General features: G+C 34.4%; 1 protein-coding gene across 3 annotated transcripts in view; it reads right to left on the reverse strand.

Moving 5' to 3' along the window:
- MED23 (mediator complex subunit 23) overlaps positions 1-19,945 on the reverse strand; it is a 42,133-nt gene that overhangs the window by 14,607 nt on the left and 7,581 nt on the right. For all 3 annotated transcript variants that reach the window (XM_023230579.2, XM_023230578.2, XM_023230577.1), the window contains exons 8-17: positions 19,393-19,462; positions 17,965-18,077; positions 15,516-15,611; positions 9,694-9,894; positions 7,663-7,806; positions 6,249-6,394; positions 5,006-5,251; positions 3,964-4,106; positions 2,812-2,986; positions 1,995-2,158 (exon numbers count right to left, since the gene is read on the reverse strand). In XM_023230579.2, coding sequence (XP_023086347.1) covers positions 1,995-2,158; positions 2,812-2,986; positions 3,964-4,106; positions 5,006-5,251; positions 6,249-6,394; positions 7,663-7,806; positions 9,694-9,894; positions 15,516-15,611; positions 17,965-18,077; positions 19,393-19,462 — 1,498 coding nt within the window. The remainder of the gene's footprint in view (positions 1-1,994; positions 2,159-2,811; positions 2,987-3,963; positions 4,107-5,005; positions 5,252-6,248; positions 6,395-7,662; positions 7,807-9,693; positions 9,895-15,515; positions 15,612-17,964; positions 18,078-19,392; positions 19,463-19,945) is intronic.

Here is a 19,945-nt window from a genome sequence, read left to right on the forward strand (position 1 = left end):
GATTATAGTGAAAATAATAATTAAGTATACTGAGAATTTCACTGTAGTGCATTCATTGCTTAACTAGTCATATTTAGCTTAGAACCTAAATTTGCTTAGTTTATGAGGTATCTGGATGATCACATTAGAAAATATGAGAACAATTTATGAAAAGATGATAAAAGACATTTGGCATCTCTTTTTTTGAGGTTACAGAGTACCAGTGATAATGGTACAGGTCCACCACTACTGTTCATTTATTTTGGCACTGATTTAGTAGTACTTTATTTGGCCAAGGGAACAGAATAAAGAAAGATGTCTTTTTTGGTGAGTGAAATAATTACATGATGCATGTATAAATCTCAGAATTGAAGAGGGTTCTTTACATAAAACAACATAATTTACATAAACGTATTTGAGGTTGCTAAAATCAATAACTATCTCTTTAAAACATCAGTTCTAAAGTGTGGTCTTCAGACCTCTGGGGGATTCCCCAGTAGCCTTTCAAAGATTCAGTGAGGTCAAATAATAATAAAAAGATATCACTGGCTTTTTTACTAGATATAAGCACTGACGGTGCAAAAGCAATGGTGGTAAAACTGCTGGTCCTAAGCACAAATCAAACAGTGGTGCCAAACTAGATGAAAAGGCTTTGTATTCTCCACCACTTGCACTCAGTGAAAGAAAAGTGCCAGTGTCAATCTCGACTCTTATTTTTAATATCATATTTAACAAAATGGGAAGCATATGCCTAGTGTTCCAAAGTTTGATGGGTGTCTTGAGGAAAAATACTTGTGTGACTGACTGACTGACTACTGAGTTAAATCACCTGCTTTTTTTTTTTTGAATTCCAATTTTACTTGAAAGAACGTCTGACAGAAAACTATAGTTAGCTAGACTTAAGTATTTAGCAACATTTTCTTGAAAATTAACAAAATGAGCTTGTCACTTCAAGGAAAACAAATGATAGTAACCTTTACCAATGATAAAATTTGACCTTTTAAGTAAAAATGGAAATTTTGGAAAACCTGTATCTACCACCATGACATGACAGCATTCTAAAACTTAGATTTTTCTAATAAACTTTGCAGTGATATTAACGAATGTAATTTTCTGATACTGTAAAACAAAATGTCAACATTTGCTAGGTCTACGTAACTCAGTGAACCAATATTTTCAAAATGAATAACTCGTGAAGTTACAAAACATGCATGGATTTAAAAATCCACTAAATGTACAAAACAGATGTACAGATTACAATGTAACAAAGTACGTGAAGTTCACTGATAGGGTTTTGGATTCCACATTGCAACTAACCTTTAAGCAACTATCATTTTTCCATGTGATGTCAAAGAACATTCACAATGATCTGAAAAGGCTATTAAAATACTCCTCTCTTTCTAACCTCATCTGTGTGAGGCCACATTTTTCACTCACTTCAACTAAAACTTCAATGGATTAAATGTCTAAGCAGATGAGAATCCAAACTATGTCTTCCTTTACATCAGGTATTAGAGAAGCAAAAATGTAAAACAATGGCACCTCTTCTCACTAAAGTTTTACTTTAGAAAATATACTTTTTTTCATAACATCATATGCTAACATGTAATGTTTATTATTACTATTTAAAAACAAATTAATAAATATTTTTAAACTCTATTTTACTATCTAATAGAATAAATATCCATAGTTTTAATCCATATAAACAGAAACTCTTTGGGAATTTCAATTTTAAGAGTGTAAAGCAGTCTTGAAACCAAAAAGCTTAAGGAATTACTACCTTAAAATCATGGAAGATAGCTGCAAACTGATGCTCAACCCAGTTATTAATAGAATGATGTTACACAAAAGAGCTTCCAGAAATGAATGAAATAGTGAAGATATCAAAACAATTGGCTTTTTTTGAACAAATGAAAAGTATCTTTTTAGTATGTTATACCCATAGTAATTAGTAGAATCATGGCACACTTTAATTCATCTGTTTTTGTTTGTTTGTAGTCACACAGTCACTGTACCTGTTACATGAGTTGCTCTAGCCAAGGTCAATATCAAGGCTCGGTTCAGTTCTTCAGATTCTGCTGAGAGCACTGTTTTGGGATCACTAAGGAAGCGTGTAAACTGCGGTTGTACCTCTGAGCTACCTAATGCCGTTATAAGCCTGAGAGCAGTGCTCTCAACACTGAAAAGTGGGAGAATAAAAAGAAATGTAAAAAAATTTCAGAATTATGGATTTAAATCTAATTCTAAGGTTAATTACAATGGAAAAACATGCAATCTATATGACTATCCCTTCTTTAATTAAAAAAACACTTTTATGTGAGAATAAATGTTGCTTAATTTGTTTAAAAAACCTAATGTGTCCAATTTTATAGTGAAAATCGTGACATTTTTACACATTTGAAAAAGATAGCCTGTTGCCTATAGGACTAAAAAATTTCACCTGGAGATACTGCATTTCAAAAATTATATTTTTCTATCTAAAATATATTTTAATTTAAAGCAAAATCAACGTGACATGATACTTTAACCATAATCTGAAGTATACTTAAAAACAGCATTCTAAAGGGCTAAGTTACAACATAATAATAAACACCCTGGAAGTACTAATTCTCAGTCCAAAGATCCTGAAGCAAGGACTCAACTATCTTAATCAGTTTCTATTTAAAAAGCTGGACTCTGCTCCTATACTGGAAACAAAGTACTTTAGAAGCAGAGAAGTTTTATGACAGATGAATTAAAAAATAAAAAACCTGTAAGGCAAAGGATTAAGAACCTCATCTCTAAGAAAGGTGCTAGTAAATCTTAAGGAAAGATGATCTTCAATGAGCTCACCAAAGATGGAGCTGGTTCTGGTTTGTTTGTGCAACTGCAGCCAAAGTATGAAGATGACTCAGGAGCTGAACTCGGTAATGGGGCTGAATATGATGCATCCGGTAGCTAAACATCTCAAGGAGTGTATGTAAGATCCCCCATGCATGTGATTTGAAAACAGTTGGCAAAAGCTGACCTGGAGGAAAAAGACAATTTAAGGTACCCATTATTAAAGGCTATGCATTAAAAGATAATTGCAGAAAGTCACATTCAGTAAAATATAAAGATTTGATTGCAAAAATACACACGCACACACATATATATTCTCCATATTTTCTTATTGTCTACTTTAACAGTAAGGAAAAATTCAGATCCTAACTATAGTATCAATTTTTTTTTTCCTGGGACTTGGCAAGTGATAATCACGTTTATCTGGAAAAATAAAATGAGACAAGATATGAAAAAGCATTAATCTTCTCAATTCTGGTATCTTTTATTTTTAGACAGTTAATGTTCCATACCTTTTGAAGTATGAGGTTCACTTTTTAATACAAAAAAACTGTACTATACCTGCCCTTGTTTCCTCCTACCCCCAAGAAAGTTTTATTCAACAATCAGTTATCTAAGAAGACTTAACTATGGTTAAAATTAAAACTATGCTGTATTCATGAAAAGCTGGAATTACGATGAATCAGAAAAACACTTCTGTATTAGCAAGTATCTACCATTTTAGAACTACATAATAAATAACAGACATTATAATGTATCTTCTGCAATCTAAGAAAATTCCTTCTTTATTGCCACTCAGCCTTTTGTATGCACTGGAGGACAGCATTACTGCCTCAGGCAGAATCCATTTGCATGAGGACAGGGACCAGGTCTATCCAGCTTATCACATCCCAGGCACCTAGCACATTAACCTTTTCTTACCACTTCAGTTAAAAATGCAACAGACCCCCCTCCCACCCTCAAACTTCCTATTCCTTTTTGCTTTATTTTTCTCTATAACATGTATCACCTGACATATTATATATTTCATTTATTTAACGTCCCCTTCCATAAGCTCCATCATGGTGGTGACTTGTTCTCTGTTGTGTCCCCAGGACCTAGAAAAGTACCTTCAGAGTTAATAAATGGATTAATAGTTATAAACACCAGAAAGTCCTGTCTTACTGATAAATCCTTTGATGCCCAAAGACTCTATTTCCATATAGACCAATAAACGACTGTAAGTTTCCACTAGGGCTGGAGCCAAGGCCACACTGGACTTTGCATGAGCAAGTTTTATCACCCTGGTTGCAATGCTGTGAATAAGGCTGAGGAGAAAAAAAGGGAAGAAAATAAAAATCCATATTTTTGACATAAACATAGGGGCTACTCTACTTAGAAGTAACTTAGTATAATTTGAACTTAAATGATTCAAATGAAGTTGATTCATTTAATGTGTTTAAGCTGTGCAGGACACTTGGTAAGGATGCACTGCACAACCTGAGACTCATTCCGGTTTCCATGGTGCTTTCAATATGCATACGGATCCCCCTGCTCATGGGAAAACAAACTTTGGGTTCAACTTATAAGAGCAAGCTTGAGAGATTTTGGTCACTCAAATGATGCATCAAAATACATTTGGGAAATTAAATAACTTCTGTCACAGATTTACTTTAATATATTACTGCTAAGACCCAAATGTTAGGTTCTAATGGGGCTTTGCACAAATCTGTTATACATGCAAGTGAAGCACATGTGTAATTCTATCACAATGGTTACCATGTGAAAAACAGCATAGCTCTAGAACTGATGCTCCACTTGGAGGCCCACAGACAAATTCTCTTTGGCCTATACGGTGGCTGTTTTAAATCTGAGCAAAGACTAGTAATAAAAAATCTGGATTTCTAGCCCTTCTCAAAAATGTTGGAAGCTCTAGCTACACTAGTCCTCCTTCTTAAGTATCTACAGAAAACGAAAAAAAAAGTGCAAAAAATTTTTATAATGCTTATCTCTCATGGAGAGATTATGACAATTACTTTCTTTGGGTTTGTTTATCCTAGAATTCCTATAATAAAAAATATTTACTTTTGTAATAAAATAAAGCTATTTTTTTTTCCTAAATGTACCTGACTATGAAAAATTACACACATAAAATCATGAAATAAAGGTTTATACTATACTCGTATCAATTCCCTGACATGGAACCAAACTAATAAAAAGAACATACCTCATTTTGGCATGAACTGTCAGTGAATCCAGGAGGTTCATAGGTAAGGGGGTAATAGACCCTGAAGCCATACAGTTTGTTCCAGGGAGAGGTATCCTCATAATTCCATTTCCATAAATAGTTTCTACCAGAGCTCCCATGGGTAATGTAAAACATTCTGAATTTGTAGAGTATGCATTACACAACAGAGCAATCTTATAGTCATTCATCTGTAAACTTTTATTTCTCAGACTCTGCTGCAGGAACCTAAAAATTCATGTTCCATTAAAAAGAAAAAATGAAAATTACTTCCATAATGTTAATTTGTATTTTTTTAAAAGTTCAATTTTGTGCAATTATTTATTAATGCTATCTTTGTTCCCATACGTATTAGAGTTTCTGTGTGAAATGTATAGTGGGAATACACATAGAAGTTGGGGTAGTGTTTCAGAAGAAAAATAATTTTAAATAAACAATTAATGGGTATCTGTTAAGTATGCACTACACATACAGCCACCATATTAGGCTAAGTTTCAGAGACTGAAGAAATAACTCACAAGTCTATGAACCAGGTTTCTACTTATTATCTGTCTGTACAAACACAACAATGTCTTCATTACAGATATCACTTTGAAAAGGTGGTTAAGGGGTATCTCATAAAATGAAAACCAAATGAAATATCAAGTCTGACTCCCCTGCCATATCCTATGAAGAGATGTGGCAGTCCTTTTCAGAAGTGCTAGGTGGGAAGTTAGGCTATTCCTAGCACCCTTGACTACAATACAATACAATACTATCTAAGAATGGTATCTTCTTTGAGTCATCACAACTTTGGAAGAGATATTAAGGGGCATGACAGCCAGATCAGCTCAATCAATCCTGGCAGCCCACAGATGAATATCTCAGTCAGCTCATGCTCAAGTTCCAAGCACTTGAGAAATTCTGAAACATTTTTACATTTGTAAAACTTGATATGCTTTCATTATACTAATAACTTTAAAGTATAACATATACAACTGAAGATCAGCCTTGAAAAAAAATTTTTTTAAATCTATACATAAAAGCAAGACTAATCTTGTAGCTGTTTCCTGATATAGGTGCTGGTCAGATTCTCTTGCTATGACATATATCTCAAGTATTTGCCCTTACCTATAGTGGGTATGAGGAGATTTCCAAATTTCACACAAACACCGAGACCAATATTAGTCTACAATCCGCTATTAATTAAACAAGAAAAATAAGTATCAAGCAGCAAATAACTTACTCATGGTGAAGTCTTAAGGAATGAGGTATTGGAATCTGTAGCTTGGAGTTGTCATTTTGAGCTTTTCTATTGAGATGAATCCAAATACAAGTCATTGCAAAGGCATGGGTTGACTGGGGTTTGTTAATATCAGGAACTGGAATATACTGAAAAATAACAGTTTGAAAAATAACACAATTGAAGAAAGAGAAGAATTAAATAATTATGTGTATTTTAGTAATCAATTTCTAACATAACTCTTTTTAGCATATATCTTACTTTAGCCCCGATAATTCAATAATACAAATCAGAAGGTCTAACAGCCATACAATTTTGAAATTATTACAAGATGCTTTATTTGGTATATGTTTTTACTTAAAGTAACACAAATTCACAGGTGCTTTGTCAAGCTTTTCCTACTATCGCAGAGCATTCTCAAATAAAAATAATTTTTTAATTTTTACTTTTTAAAAATTAAAACACATCATGAAATCTTACTAAATGTGATAAATGTAACTAAAAACAAGACTTTCTAAAAGTCTCATAATAATTTTTAAGAACATATAAAAATCTAAGAAATATGCAACCTAAATGATTATCATTAAACATATTGACCATTATGTCAATTAACGGGTAAAATGATATGGGTGTCTGGAATTTGCTTGAAAATTGCCCAACTTTAACAAAAAAGATAAGGAGGAAAGATGAAACAAGAGTATTTCTTGATGATGGGTATAATATGGTGGGGTTACAGCTAGTGCATGGTGGGGTTACTATAACCCCACCATGTTATATCCATCATCGAGAAATAGTCTTGTTTCATCTTAAAATTTTCTGGGCAGATCACCTAAGGTCAGGAGTTCAAGACCAGCCTGGCCAACACAGCAAAACCCTGTCTCTACTAAAAATACAAAAATTAGTCGGGCATGGTGGCATGTGCCTGTAATCCCAGCTACTCGGGAGGTTGGGGCAGGAGAATTACTTGAACCCAGGAGGTGGAGGTTGCAGTGAGCTGAGATCACACCACTGCACGCCAGCCTGGGTGCAAGACTGAAACTCCGTCTCAACAACAACAATTCATAATAAAGTACTTCTAGAAAATGGCAGTCACCAAAATACATCACATTTTACTCAAATATCTTACATGATAAAACACCCAGGGGACATACTGAGGCTCAACTGCCAAAGAAAAAATAGCTATTAATAGAGACTGTTATCTGGCCATTCAATGATGTATATAGATTAAAACAGTTTTCGTGATTTCTAAAACTGCAGACCTACCTAGAATGTAGAGAAAGAGCTTGCTACACCTAATACTCAATTGTGATTTAGCATAAACTTTAGAAATACACAAAATCACACTAAAATCCTTAAACATAAATCAGACATAATTTACTCATCACGTTGTTATGAATAGTTACTCAGTAAAGCTTACTTCTTTTTCTGGGTATAGCAAGTCGAAGAGCTTCATCACGGGGAGAAAATCAGCTAGTGCATTTTTCTGAATACTTCCAGAAATGAATTGCAGGAGAACCCACATAAGATGATCTCTGCCTTTAATCAGTCCTCGCCCTGCTAACTATAAAAGATGTTTAAATATACATGTATACACGGCTACTTAAAGAGATGAACATAGAAAGTTTTTATTATTATTATTTGTTGTTGTTGTTTTTAAAGAGAAACCCTGGTTCTTGCTCTCAGAAAGTCAGCATCTAACTTTGGTACTTAGTAATTACTTAGTCTCAATTCAAGACATACCATGCAAAACCTGCTAATTTATTTTAGTATTATATATATGCTTATTTCCTGCTCCCCCAAACAACTATGCATATAAAAAAATGCAGTTTTAGAACATAGTCAAGTTGATCATGTGTGCATGAGAATCAAGTTTAATATGGGATAATTCTTATTTAAAAAATCTCATCAAAACCTGGGGAATACTCTATCTTACCAAAAGGATTTTTTTTTTTTTTTTTAATTTGAAATTATCATGGACTGGTTATCATAAAATGCTTCCTGGTTTTCTGTACATTTTGTTTCTTATTTATTTATTTATGTCTTTTTAGAATAAGGATAGAGATGGGGTCTTGCCATGTTACCCAGGCTGGTCTCCAACTCCTGAACTTAAACGATCCACTGGCCTCGGCCTCCCAAAGTGCTGGGATTACAGGAGTGAGCCACCCCCCACGCCCCCACTCCGGCCGGTTTTCTGTACATTAAACAGAAACTAATGGTGGTTTCTGGGAGAAGGTGGTTAAAAGGATTTTAACAATATTTACGAAAAATTTTCCCCAAGATAATCCATGCTGTGGAGATGTTATATAAAACAACATTATATTATTCCCATTCAATATGTCTAAAATTTTTGACAAAAAACGACTTTTCCCACAAACTTAAGTCTTCCACTTGTCTTCCTTTTTTGGATTCATCGTCCTCCCTTCTATTCATTCCCAGAGTAGGAACCACTGAGCAAGCCTAGACTCCTGCTACTCCCTCTATTCACTGTCAGTCACCTAGTCCTATTTCACTTCAGTATCCCCCATCTCTGGCTCCTCCTTTCTGTCCTGGTTTAGACCTTTAGCACCTAGCCCACTGCAGTATCTCTCACTAATTTCCTTGCCTCTGGCTTTGTACCTGTCCATCGCTACACCACCCACTTTCTCCATGTGGACATTAGCATTTTTCCAACTTGCATATGATGATGCCATTCTCCTCTGCACTGCCTCCAAAACAAAATCTAAACTCCTTAGAACAGGCACATGGCCATTTAAAGTTCTCCATGTCTGCCCTTGCTTTCCCACCTTCCTTATCTCATCAACCATTTCCCCTTCATATTTTTATTTCTAGTTCTCACACATCTCTATCCCTTTCTAAATGATGGTCTTATAGGTAGGAAACACTTTTCTTTTTCTCTTAGCAAGTTTCTGTTTGTCCTTCAGGTGTTAGCTTAAAGATCTCTTTGATACAGCCGTCCCTGATATCTCTGATAGAGACTATTCCTTTTTTTTTTTTTTTTTTGACACGGAGTCTTGCTCTGTCACCAAGGCTGGAGTGCAGTGGTGTGATCTCGGCTCACTGCAACCTTAGAGACTATTCCCTTCTATTTGTATTGCAGGGAAATGTGCTTTCATTATAATAACTATAAGATATAATCATACTGTTTGTGTGTTGTGTGTATATATAAAATATCTCCTCCTTTAGTGAGGTGCTTCTTGAGGATATTACAGTGTCTTTTCATCTTGTATCCGCTGGTGCCTGTACTGGGAATACATAGGATGAATGACTGAATCCTGTTTTTATAGTGACAAGAAAGTAAAAAGTTAAGAAACTATAAAAGCAGTGAACAGGACAGAAATTAGGGCTCAGAACTTCTGCAAGTTCTAAAATTACTAGGGAATGCCTATAGCAGTCTAAAATCCAGTAATCAACAGGTGAAGCCACTCCGACCAAAAGATTTAGTACATACCTTCTGATGAAGAGAAAGCACCATATGTGGAAAACTTGCAAACTGGAAAAGCACAAAGAAAATGAGCTGACTTGAGAGATGCTGCCACAGGAGTTGGCTTGTTCCCCCATCGTCAAACTTCTCCTCGGTCTCAGATCGCTCCATGGCATAAACAACCAGATCCACCAACTGGTCCTCCAGCACAGGGCAGCGCTGCTTGTGCTGTAGGGCAGAGATTAAATACAGTATTCCAAAAGCCTCTCGGTTAGTTTCAGAAGTTACCAGTTAATGAGCATTAATTGTAACAAGAGGCTGAGAAGCATGGAATGAAGTTGAACTTAAGAAGTTAAGGTTAGATTTAGTCTATTAAAGCTGCATCACGTTCTATTATCATACAGGATAAGTTTCAAAAAAATTTTTTGAGGTTTCCTACAAAACAGACTTCCCATTAACTTTGACTTCCACTCTGGACATTATTCTTTCAATTTGACAAAGGGCAATGCATCGTAGAAAATTCTGTTATTTATCCTTTGGAAAAAGGTAACGTTTTAAAGCATATGAAACAGGGATAGCAGTATTAATTTTGCAATCTAAGTTGAAAGATGAAAACCCTGGATTTACAGGGAGCAAATATTGTGACGGAACAAATAGAGCAGGTATGTGAATCTCTTTAAAGTAACCCCTATAAGTTTACACTAACTTTATATACAGAGGTATATCTAAATAGCTACCAGATTATTCAACATCTGTTTTCAATGTGTGGTATTGGTCCTGACACTGAAATGGAAACTTCTTCCACAAGCGGAAAAAAATTGATCTCTGCTCTTCCTTCTTGGAAGCCAAACATAATGCAGCTTTAATTTTAAATTAGACCACTTTAAAATCTAAAACAAGAAAAAGAATTCAGTTTAAACACTAAAAATGAGAATGCAGCTTCCCTTTCTAGAGGCAAAAAGATCTGTGCTTTTAAAAGTGATTTAAAAAATATACTTTTACCAAAAGAAATATGTTAAGCCATGTTTAAGCCATTTTCATATTTCCTTTATAAATATGTTATATGACTTAGTAGCAGGCAGTTGGAAGCCCTTCTAGTGAATACAATTACTAATACAGATCTTTCCCCCTAAACTTTAGGTGTGATTATCAGTCTTTTGCCATGAAAAAGGGATATGATTTTTTCAAATTTAGGGAAAAAATGCAAAATGGGGACAAATTTGGAAATAAACAAGACATAATGAATAGCATCCCCTCTTTTGCATGCTCTTTGCCAGCTCCAAACTTGTAAAGCTCCAATATAGCTGCAGTTTCTTAAAGCATGCAAATAAAACAAACATCTATCCAAATGATAAGCATCAATGGTTGTTTCATATTTTTTCCAAAAACACAATGCCATGACCACAGTTCAACCACATTACAGGTTTACAAATAGCAATATTAACACCACCAGTTGAGACTACAATACTTTTCCTCCAAATATAATTATCATTATGAAGCAGAGCAAAGTGCAACAGACAACACTACAGACTATTTCTTAAATCGGCATGCAAAACTACTGTGTACAGGGCTTGAAATTCACTAGTTCTGCCAACCACCAACAACCTAAGAAATGTGTCAGACAACACAAATTTAGAGTGAGATCATTCAAAGTATACAGAGTCAGAAAAAATTGTGAAAAGAAGTAAAGCCAGGATTTCCAGTAGGAATTTTTCACTAGTGATGGGAATTTGCTTCCAGTTTGGAAACTGACCAATTTGTCATCTATTTCTCCATCCATAATGGTCTTCCATCAATCTGCTTTAGGAAAAAAGAGCAAACTAAATAAAATTGGTTTTTAGCACCTGAGTCATTTTGGAGTTTCCCTTTTCAGTATTAGCTATTTAAGAAAAAAACTGGAGTTTCCCCTACATATTTTTAGGCATATAGTGACTGTCATACAGTTAATGATTTTAAAAGGAAAGCAAAAATATTACGATTTTGACAAAGCAAGAACTAGGAAATTTACAGTTAAAGCTGATGGTCTTTCAACACGTGCCATGACCCTTAACTTTTCTGTCAAAAATTAAGTCAGTCAGGAATCTCTGCAGTCCCTAATGCTCTAGTACCTGAATGTAGCAGAAGAGCTATCAGGATTAACTACAGATTTCCCAGGTGTTTTTAGTTAAAGCCAAGGATATTTCTCAAATCAAGTTTAAAGACAGCTTAAATATGTTGCTTTATCTGTAAATTTTGGTAATATCAAAAAAAAAAAAAAAAGTCTGAGCTACAAAATGATCTGTACTGCTACTTCAGAATAATAAACTGCTTTAGTTTTCAATTATTTAAAGACAGGCACATTAAAATTAAGACTCTCTACTACATAGCAGATGGTTTTACAAAGTGGAAAAAACATTTGTAAAGCAGTTTCAGAATCTATGAATAAAAGTTAACTGTCAACCACTAGGCTAAGATTATTTCATAAGCCAATGGATGCTATGCCTGTAACTGTTCACATCTTGTTTTGTGAAAGCTTTGGTGAATTTAAGTCTTCAAAATACTGACATATAAAGTTAAATTTGTTAATATACATCATAACTATATGTCTACTTAGTTAAAACCTGTTTTAAGACTATTTAAATTCAATATTTTAACAATTCTATTTCTACCTAGTAGCCCAAACTATATTGAAACTTCATTTAAAATTTTCAGCTTTGATAAAAGCTAAAAATTAGGCAAATGACATTAATAGAAACATTAATATTAACCCTTGACCTATGCCCGATTCCTTCCCAGCACTATTTCAAATGGCAAATGATAGCGCTTTTCAGTCTTAGCATCTCATATCCTATATTGAGTAGTACTTGACACTTTTCATGTACAGTTCTCATAATGCTTTTGCAGCAAAATTTTAACATACTGTACTCAGGTGAGCTTAAATTAATTTTAAATTATTTCAGTGATGTAAATCAATTTTAAAATAATATCTACTCAGGAGAAGTTGGGAAGAAAAATTCCTTTCAATGTCATTTTCTCTTTCAAAATCATATTCACTGCTTTAACCGAGAAAGTTACCAATAATCAGAATAATTTCAAAGAGAAACTTACTGATTAACATAAGATCAAATGAATGATGAATACTTCACTGTCTCATAGTAGCCAAGGTTGATACACCACCATGTAAGAAGCTGAGGAGTGTATCTGTTTTACAGTGCTTTTATTCAGCAGAAAGAATACAAACTTGTGTAAGCACATAAAAAACAAGATTTTTCCACTGTGAGTTGAAGTCTAACGCTCCATCTTGCCGGTCACGGAACTGGGCTATTTATGACTTGCTGAAACCAATAATAGCATAAAATATAACCCAATTCCTACTGGAAAATGTAATGTGAACAGCTCTTAAGGTTTCAAAAGCTATGAGTAAATTATCACATTGCTAGAGAAAGGACAAGAAAGTATAGTGTAGGATGCAGTTCTGTAATGATAAAAGATGTAATACGATGATTTGGTTATCTTTAATCATATGCTTCTTATCCTGTGTGTTCTCATTTTCTAGTCTACTTTCCAGTAGGTAAAAATATCATGTCAACTGAGCATATTGTCTTCTATCTACACAACCCTTAACTAAAGAGTTTTCTATGAAAACGATTACTGATGAATTGTGAATTTTTGACAATGTTTACACTACAGTGGTACCAATACTAATAATGTTCTGTCAGCATTTCCATTATAAACTTTATTTTTTATGGATTTATGTCTTAGTCATAAACTTTTTAGGTTGAAACTTGTTATCAAAATGATCAGATCAGAAATACTCTCAATTGTTTCGTCAATTTCTAGTTTAAGAAGAGCTGCCCGCCCCCAAAAGAAAAAAGCTTAGGATAGCTAAGGATATCTGGGGGAAGGTATTTGCAGCTCAAATGACCATGGGTACATTTATCCACCAAACTGTAAAAAAATTGAGTCAAGTATGACTTAAGATTCACTGTAAAAATTACTTTTAAAACAGCATGAAGCATTCTTTCAAAGTTAACTGAATACTTACCTCTAATTCAATGAAAGTTGATCAGAATTAATGACTTGGTATTTAAGATGTTAAATTGACAGATTATATGAGGTAACTGTCAGATACTCTAGTGTGAAGCAGTTTCAGTTTCACATGTACAAAAGCTTGTCCAAACAAGGAAACTTGGCAAATTTTTCAGAAGAAAAACTTAAAATAATAAAAGAGATACTGCTACTAGGGTGAGGTTTGGCATGCAAAGTTTCAACACTGAGCAAGTTTTATGGCCAAGCTATATGTCCTTAAAAATAGGGCTTTATAAATGGAAGCACTGGCACAACCTTCACTATAGTATTGCAAACAGTAACGCTATTTTATATAACCTAGACAAGAACGTCTTTTTAAAATCAAAAAGCTGGTCTATTTTAATATGTTGGGCTCAAAAATTTTTAACAAAAATAATTGGAACCACTATTTTGTTTAAAATATCAAAGGTGAAAAGTCCTGGAACAGACTTGGGACTGTATAAGAGTTTGATTTATAAAGTTTGGCCATAGTGTTTTTCTCCCACCGCAGGTGAGCGTCAGTTGAGAGGAGCTCACTCTAGGAGGAAGACACTTCTGGCAAAGACTGACAAAGAAGGGTGTTTGTCAAGCAGGTGTGGGGTCACCTAAGAGTCTGACATTTTTTAGTCAATCCCCATGTTTCCAAAAAAGCCTTTCCTGTATAAAGTTTACCACTCCAACTTTTAAAAGCAGCATATCTCTACTAAAGTGCCTTTTTTCTCTTTTTTGTGTTGTTTTTAATTTGTTTTTGTTTTAAGGCAAAGCAACATAAGTATTTCTGTTGTTGTTATTTTTCTTTATTTGTTTTAGTAGTCTGGAAAGATAAAGGCCACCATAAATCTTTCCATCTCTGAAAATTCCACCAGGCTAGCTTTAGCCCTAAAGTAGGAAAAAGTAAATGGAGTGGGAAGGAAAAATAAACCATCAAAAAGTGACAGGCTTCATTGAGTGCCAGGTGTTGTCTCTTTGTTACCAAAAAAAAAAAAAAAAAAAAAAGAAAAAAAGAAAAAAAAATAATATTAAAAAAAACAAACACCAAAAAAACAAAAACAAAAACAATCCACCAAAAATAACTCTCATATCCCAAGAAGAAATCGTTTTTTAGTGGCCTTGGTCTCAGCATGGTCCTGCCAATTTCAAGCCCCGACCATACACGTATTCTCTAAATGGAATCAGTGGCTACAAAGCGGCCAGCGTATCGTTAGTCACAATACAACAGTAAGGTTGTGAACATACCTGAGCAATGTTCAAGGTCTAGAGCATTGGAGGATGGGCAGGACAAGACAGGACAGAACAAAAATAAAGGAAGAAAAAAAGAAAAGACAAAACAGTGACTATGAGGCCAGCCTCAAGGAACCCAGAGTCAGCACAAACCCTCCCACATGTTAAACCACCAAAAACAAGCAAACACACACCAAAAAAAAAAAAAGTCAGCAAGAAGGCCACGCTGAAGGTACCAAGGGTTATATAAAAACAGACACCCAAACAACAAAAAAAAGTCAAAAATTATGGTTAAGTCATGTGTAGGTTTCTCTGGCAAAAGGTATACTTGAAACTGGCCTTATAGAAAAAAAAGCAATGCAAAATAAACCAATTTAAAAAATTTTTCTTTTTAAATTTAAACATTCTTAAAGTAATCTATAAATGGTAGGAATAATACATTGTTTAAAAAACCATGTATATTTTTAAAAGTCACTAAGTAGTCTTTAACTGTTTTGCTCAGTTAGCTATAGCAAAGAAAAGAGAAAAGAATAGTGCAGATTCTATGCAGAATTTACTAGGTTTCCAGCATAGTACAGTACCTGCTTATTTAAACCTAGCATATTGCAGACCATATCCCTGGAATAAGGCTGCTCCAATACATATCTCAACAAAGCAGTCTGTGGTTCAAAGAGATCCTTTAAAGAAAATAAGAAAATCATTGCTTCAAGATCAATGTCAACATTAATCCAAATTATTAGGAATGAGATTTAAAAATCCTCTAAAGGCACTTGTTACCTTCACAGAGTAGGCAGTATCTAGTGGGAAAAAAATTATAGGATTTTAGTGCTTACAGTTCATCTGTTCCCACCCGTCATTTGCCTCATTTGACACCTGAGATGAAGCGGCTTGCCCCAGGGTCATACAGAGGGTAACAATAAAGATAACACTAGAACCAGACCTTCCAATCCCCCTTCCCCAGTGTACTTTCCACTATACTTTAACTGAAAACGCAGAAGGTTTAAATTTTCTAAATTTTAGCATCTCACTAATGTCAATTTATATAGATTTTGTCCTAGGTGATCATGTTTCCTAGGCATAAAGAAGCATTATTAATAATATCTTTGCTTCCTTTCTGTTAAAACTTAAGTCAATTTTCTAGAAGTCTTTCTAGGCATGTAAGTATATAATTTATGATAGCCAAATTCAGTTTATAATAAATAGTACTAGGCCGGGCATAGTGGCTCATGCCTGTAATCCCAGCACTTTGGGAGGCCGAGTTGGGAAGATCTCTTGAGCCCATGAGTTTGAGGCCAGCCTGGGCAATATGGCAAAACCCCATTGCTACAAAAAATACAAAAAACTAGCCGGGCATGATGGCATATGCCTGTAGTCTCAGCTACTCAGGAGGCTGAGGTGGGGAAGGTCACCTGAGTCCCAAAGGTTGGGGGTGTGGTGAGCTGTGATCATGCCACTATACTCCAGCCTGGGTGACAGAGTGAGAGCCTGATTTAAGAAACAAATAATCAAACAAAAAATAATACTAGAAAGCGACATTAAAAACAAAATCTTTTTCAGAGTTTTCCAAATGACAAGCTGAATGTTTATTCAATGTCTTGAATATAGACCAATCAATTCCCTATTTTCCTAATAAGATTCAAAAAACAGCTTTTTAGCTTAAAGCGTATCAACTTTTTGAGAAGTAGATGAAACAGCGATAAGCCTATTTATATTTGTTAATTTTGCCTGCCCATACTTAAAAGATATTAATTTAAAAATATTAATTTATGTTTATTAAATAGATTAATTTAGAAGGATTTCATTCTAGTTTATTTTAACTCTTCCATGATGCTAGATGGTTTCTAAGTCATCTAATGGCTTTCTAGAGCACATCGTTTTCATTTCTATGTTGCTTGGGACATAACATTTTGATAGAGTTAATGAAAGTTTTTCTTCTTACAGACCTCAAGTACAGCCTGCATAAGGTTAGCTGGATGTTTTTAAATGTCCCCTTAGGTGGATGGACAGAAAGAAAAAAAAATCACTTTATATACCTATTTTTAAGATAATCTTTAAAAGACTATGCTATTGTAACTATGATGTAAAAACCTTAGAAACAGTTATGGTATTAAATTTCTTTTTTTTTTTTCTTTTAAATTCATTCCTATCAGCCTGTAATCCCTCTCTATTCACCCCATCTACCGGAATGTCTTTGTTTACTGTTTCTTTCTTCATTTTAACAGTAAAATGTCTGGGAAAGGGGTCGAGTACATAAACATTCACTTCAATGTGCTAATTTTAAAGAACTCCTGAGGCATTTTAAAACAGAATAACCAAAGTGACTGTTTTACGAAGACGTTCTTTTAGCAAGAGTTGACCATGCAGATATAGTTGTAAAAAGAGCAACTAGGCCCAAAAAATTATCAGTCCAGTCAGCAAGACTGCTCACTAATGCAACAATTTAGAAGGACTGGTGCCCCTTAAAGGGTGTATCAAAATTTCAGTGATTTGAAAAAGCATACCCTCTTCCCTTTAGGGTTAAACTTAGAAATGTGACTTCAAATATAGTCACATTAGTCTTAAGTATCATTGTAATGAAGTAATTTTCTGTTCAGAAATGTAATCTAAGAAGAATGAAGACAGTTTCTAAATACTGTTTTACAAATGTAAACAAAAACACTATTTCCAAATTTGGAAGGACAAATAACTTGATAGCACAGGTGTTAAGAGTGTAGATTCTGGAATCAGACTGAGTTCACATTGAAAAGCTCTACCACTTTTAAAATGTGGGGACTTAATCAAGGAATCAATTTAAAATTTCAGTTTCCCACCTCCAAATACCTTGCCAGAGGTGGACCACTGGAGCATAAACACCCACAACAGCATCAACCACAGGGTATATTTGGATACTAGAATAACATGATAAACTATAAGCTATCTTTCATTAAATATTTACTTCTTCAGATTATGAAGCAACAATTTAGCATCACACATAATCTAGGTTGAAGACTGTCAGATGGACTAAAAGTGTCATTCTATTTAGCAACATACCTTATCATATGGCAAAAGGCCTTTCAAAGGAAAACGAAGAGTTGCAGGATCCAGTTTCCATGAATTACAAATGGCACCCGAGTTATTTACAACTGGCAGAAGACTACAGCGACCTGTACGTATCACAAAAATGTTTTTAAGTAAACGTGAACGCAGTAGTACTTCATTCACTTCATAAATATTTAATGAACATATATGCTGAAATAGGCATTGGTTTGGTTTAAAAATGGCTTATAAAAATGTTTCAATGAGACTGAAGTTTGGGAATTGTATTTTTAGTTCAGATAGTTGAAGATCAATTTGCACAGGCTTTCCAAAGTTGAAAATGTTGCATTTTGTCTAAATGTCTAGGGCAGAGATCAGCCAACTATAATCCATGGGCCAAATCCAGCCTGGGACCTGTTTTTGTAAAGTTTTATTGGAACACAACTGCCTTTGCAGTCCAATGGCAGAGCTGAGTATTTGGAACAGATTCTGTAGCCTATGAAGCTTAAAATATTTACTAAATGCCCCTTTACAGGAAAAAGTTTAAGACCGCTAGTTCAGTGTCAATATGATTAAACTTTATGCAGGATATTTAGAGGCTTTACATGTCACATATGACTATCAGCTCATACATCCAACTGCCTAACAAATATTGTCACTTGGATGTCCTACAAGCACCTCAAACTTAACATGTCTCAAATTTATCATCCTTCTCCAACCTACTTTGCTTCCATAATTCACTACATGGTATCAATATTCACTCAGTTACAAAAGCTAGAAATCTGATAATTATCTGTCTAGTGTCTATTTAGATTATTTTTGTATTTTCAGTATCTAGAACAGCACCTGGCTCATAGGAAGAACCCAATATTTGATCACTGAATAAACAATGGTCTATATTTCCACACAGTTCTGAGGTCACCATGATTTCTAGAAATAATTCAAGAGGATACGTGGGCACTGCAAAAATTGCCAAATCACACGGTTATTTTTAAAAGAAAGTTCAGAGACTCTAACAAAACATGGGAAAATGGAAAATTAGATGAAAGGAAGAGCAAAAGTGGGAATTAGAATGGGCTGAGTGAGCTTGACACCTTCACGTTCTGTAGCCACAGAAGGACAGGTCTGTTGAGCCTTCCAGCTGCCTAGAAATTCCATGGTGCTTTACTAGCTGTATTCAAATGTCTTTCTAATCACCAAGAAACCCACTTCTAGAATGGTTTTAAATGAAGATTAAACCCATTCCAGAGAGTTTCTTTTTCCTCCCTGTATTTGGCATACAAAGTAAGTGAAAACAAGTGAAAGACATTATATTAAGCTCTTAGAGTCACCAATATGACAAGCCACCAAGGCACATATTAAGAGACCATCCCTCAGCTTTGTTCAATAGTTAGATTACTAAAAATCAGGTACTACTTGGCATATTTAAAATTATAATCCTACCACAAATGGAGTTTATCCTTGCGGTGGGCCTGAAGGTATCCACAAAGTCTGATACTAGGTTTCCAAGTAACTGAAGAGAAAAAGAAAGAGGGAAGTTAAGTAAATAGTACAAAAGGAAAATTGAGACTGCCCCGAAATATCGTGAACATTTACATAAAATGAGATAATATATGTAAAGATTTAGTACAATGCCCTGGCACATGATAACTATTTAAAGGTTAGCTCCCTTTTGCTTCCTTCTAAAAAAATCACTCACCAGTTCATCTGTCCCTGAATTAAACCAAGTCACACCACTATATCCTTAGCTATTTGATGAAGCTGACCATATTTTATCACATGGCATATAAATTGTCTCAATGGAAATGCAGAGAAATGAAAGAAATGAAAGAAATGAAAGAAATGATTCTTCTTTAATCATGAAGAAATGTATTTCTTTCATGATTAAAAATATACATATTATCTAAGGATAAAGTCATCATTAAAAGAATAAGCACACAAAAATAAGATTAATGTAACTGTTTTTGACAAAATACCCTTTTCCGTGTGTGAGACG

Source organism: Piliocolobus tephrosceles, chromosome 5, assembly GCF_002776525.5.
Source record: "Piliocolobus tephrosceles isolate RC106 chromosome 5, ASM277652v3, whole genome shotgun sequence".
NCBI classification, from domain to species: domain Eukaryota; kingdom Metazoa; phylum Chordata; class Mammalia; order Primates; family Cercopithecidae; genus Piliocolobus; species Piliocolobus tephrosceles.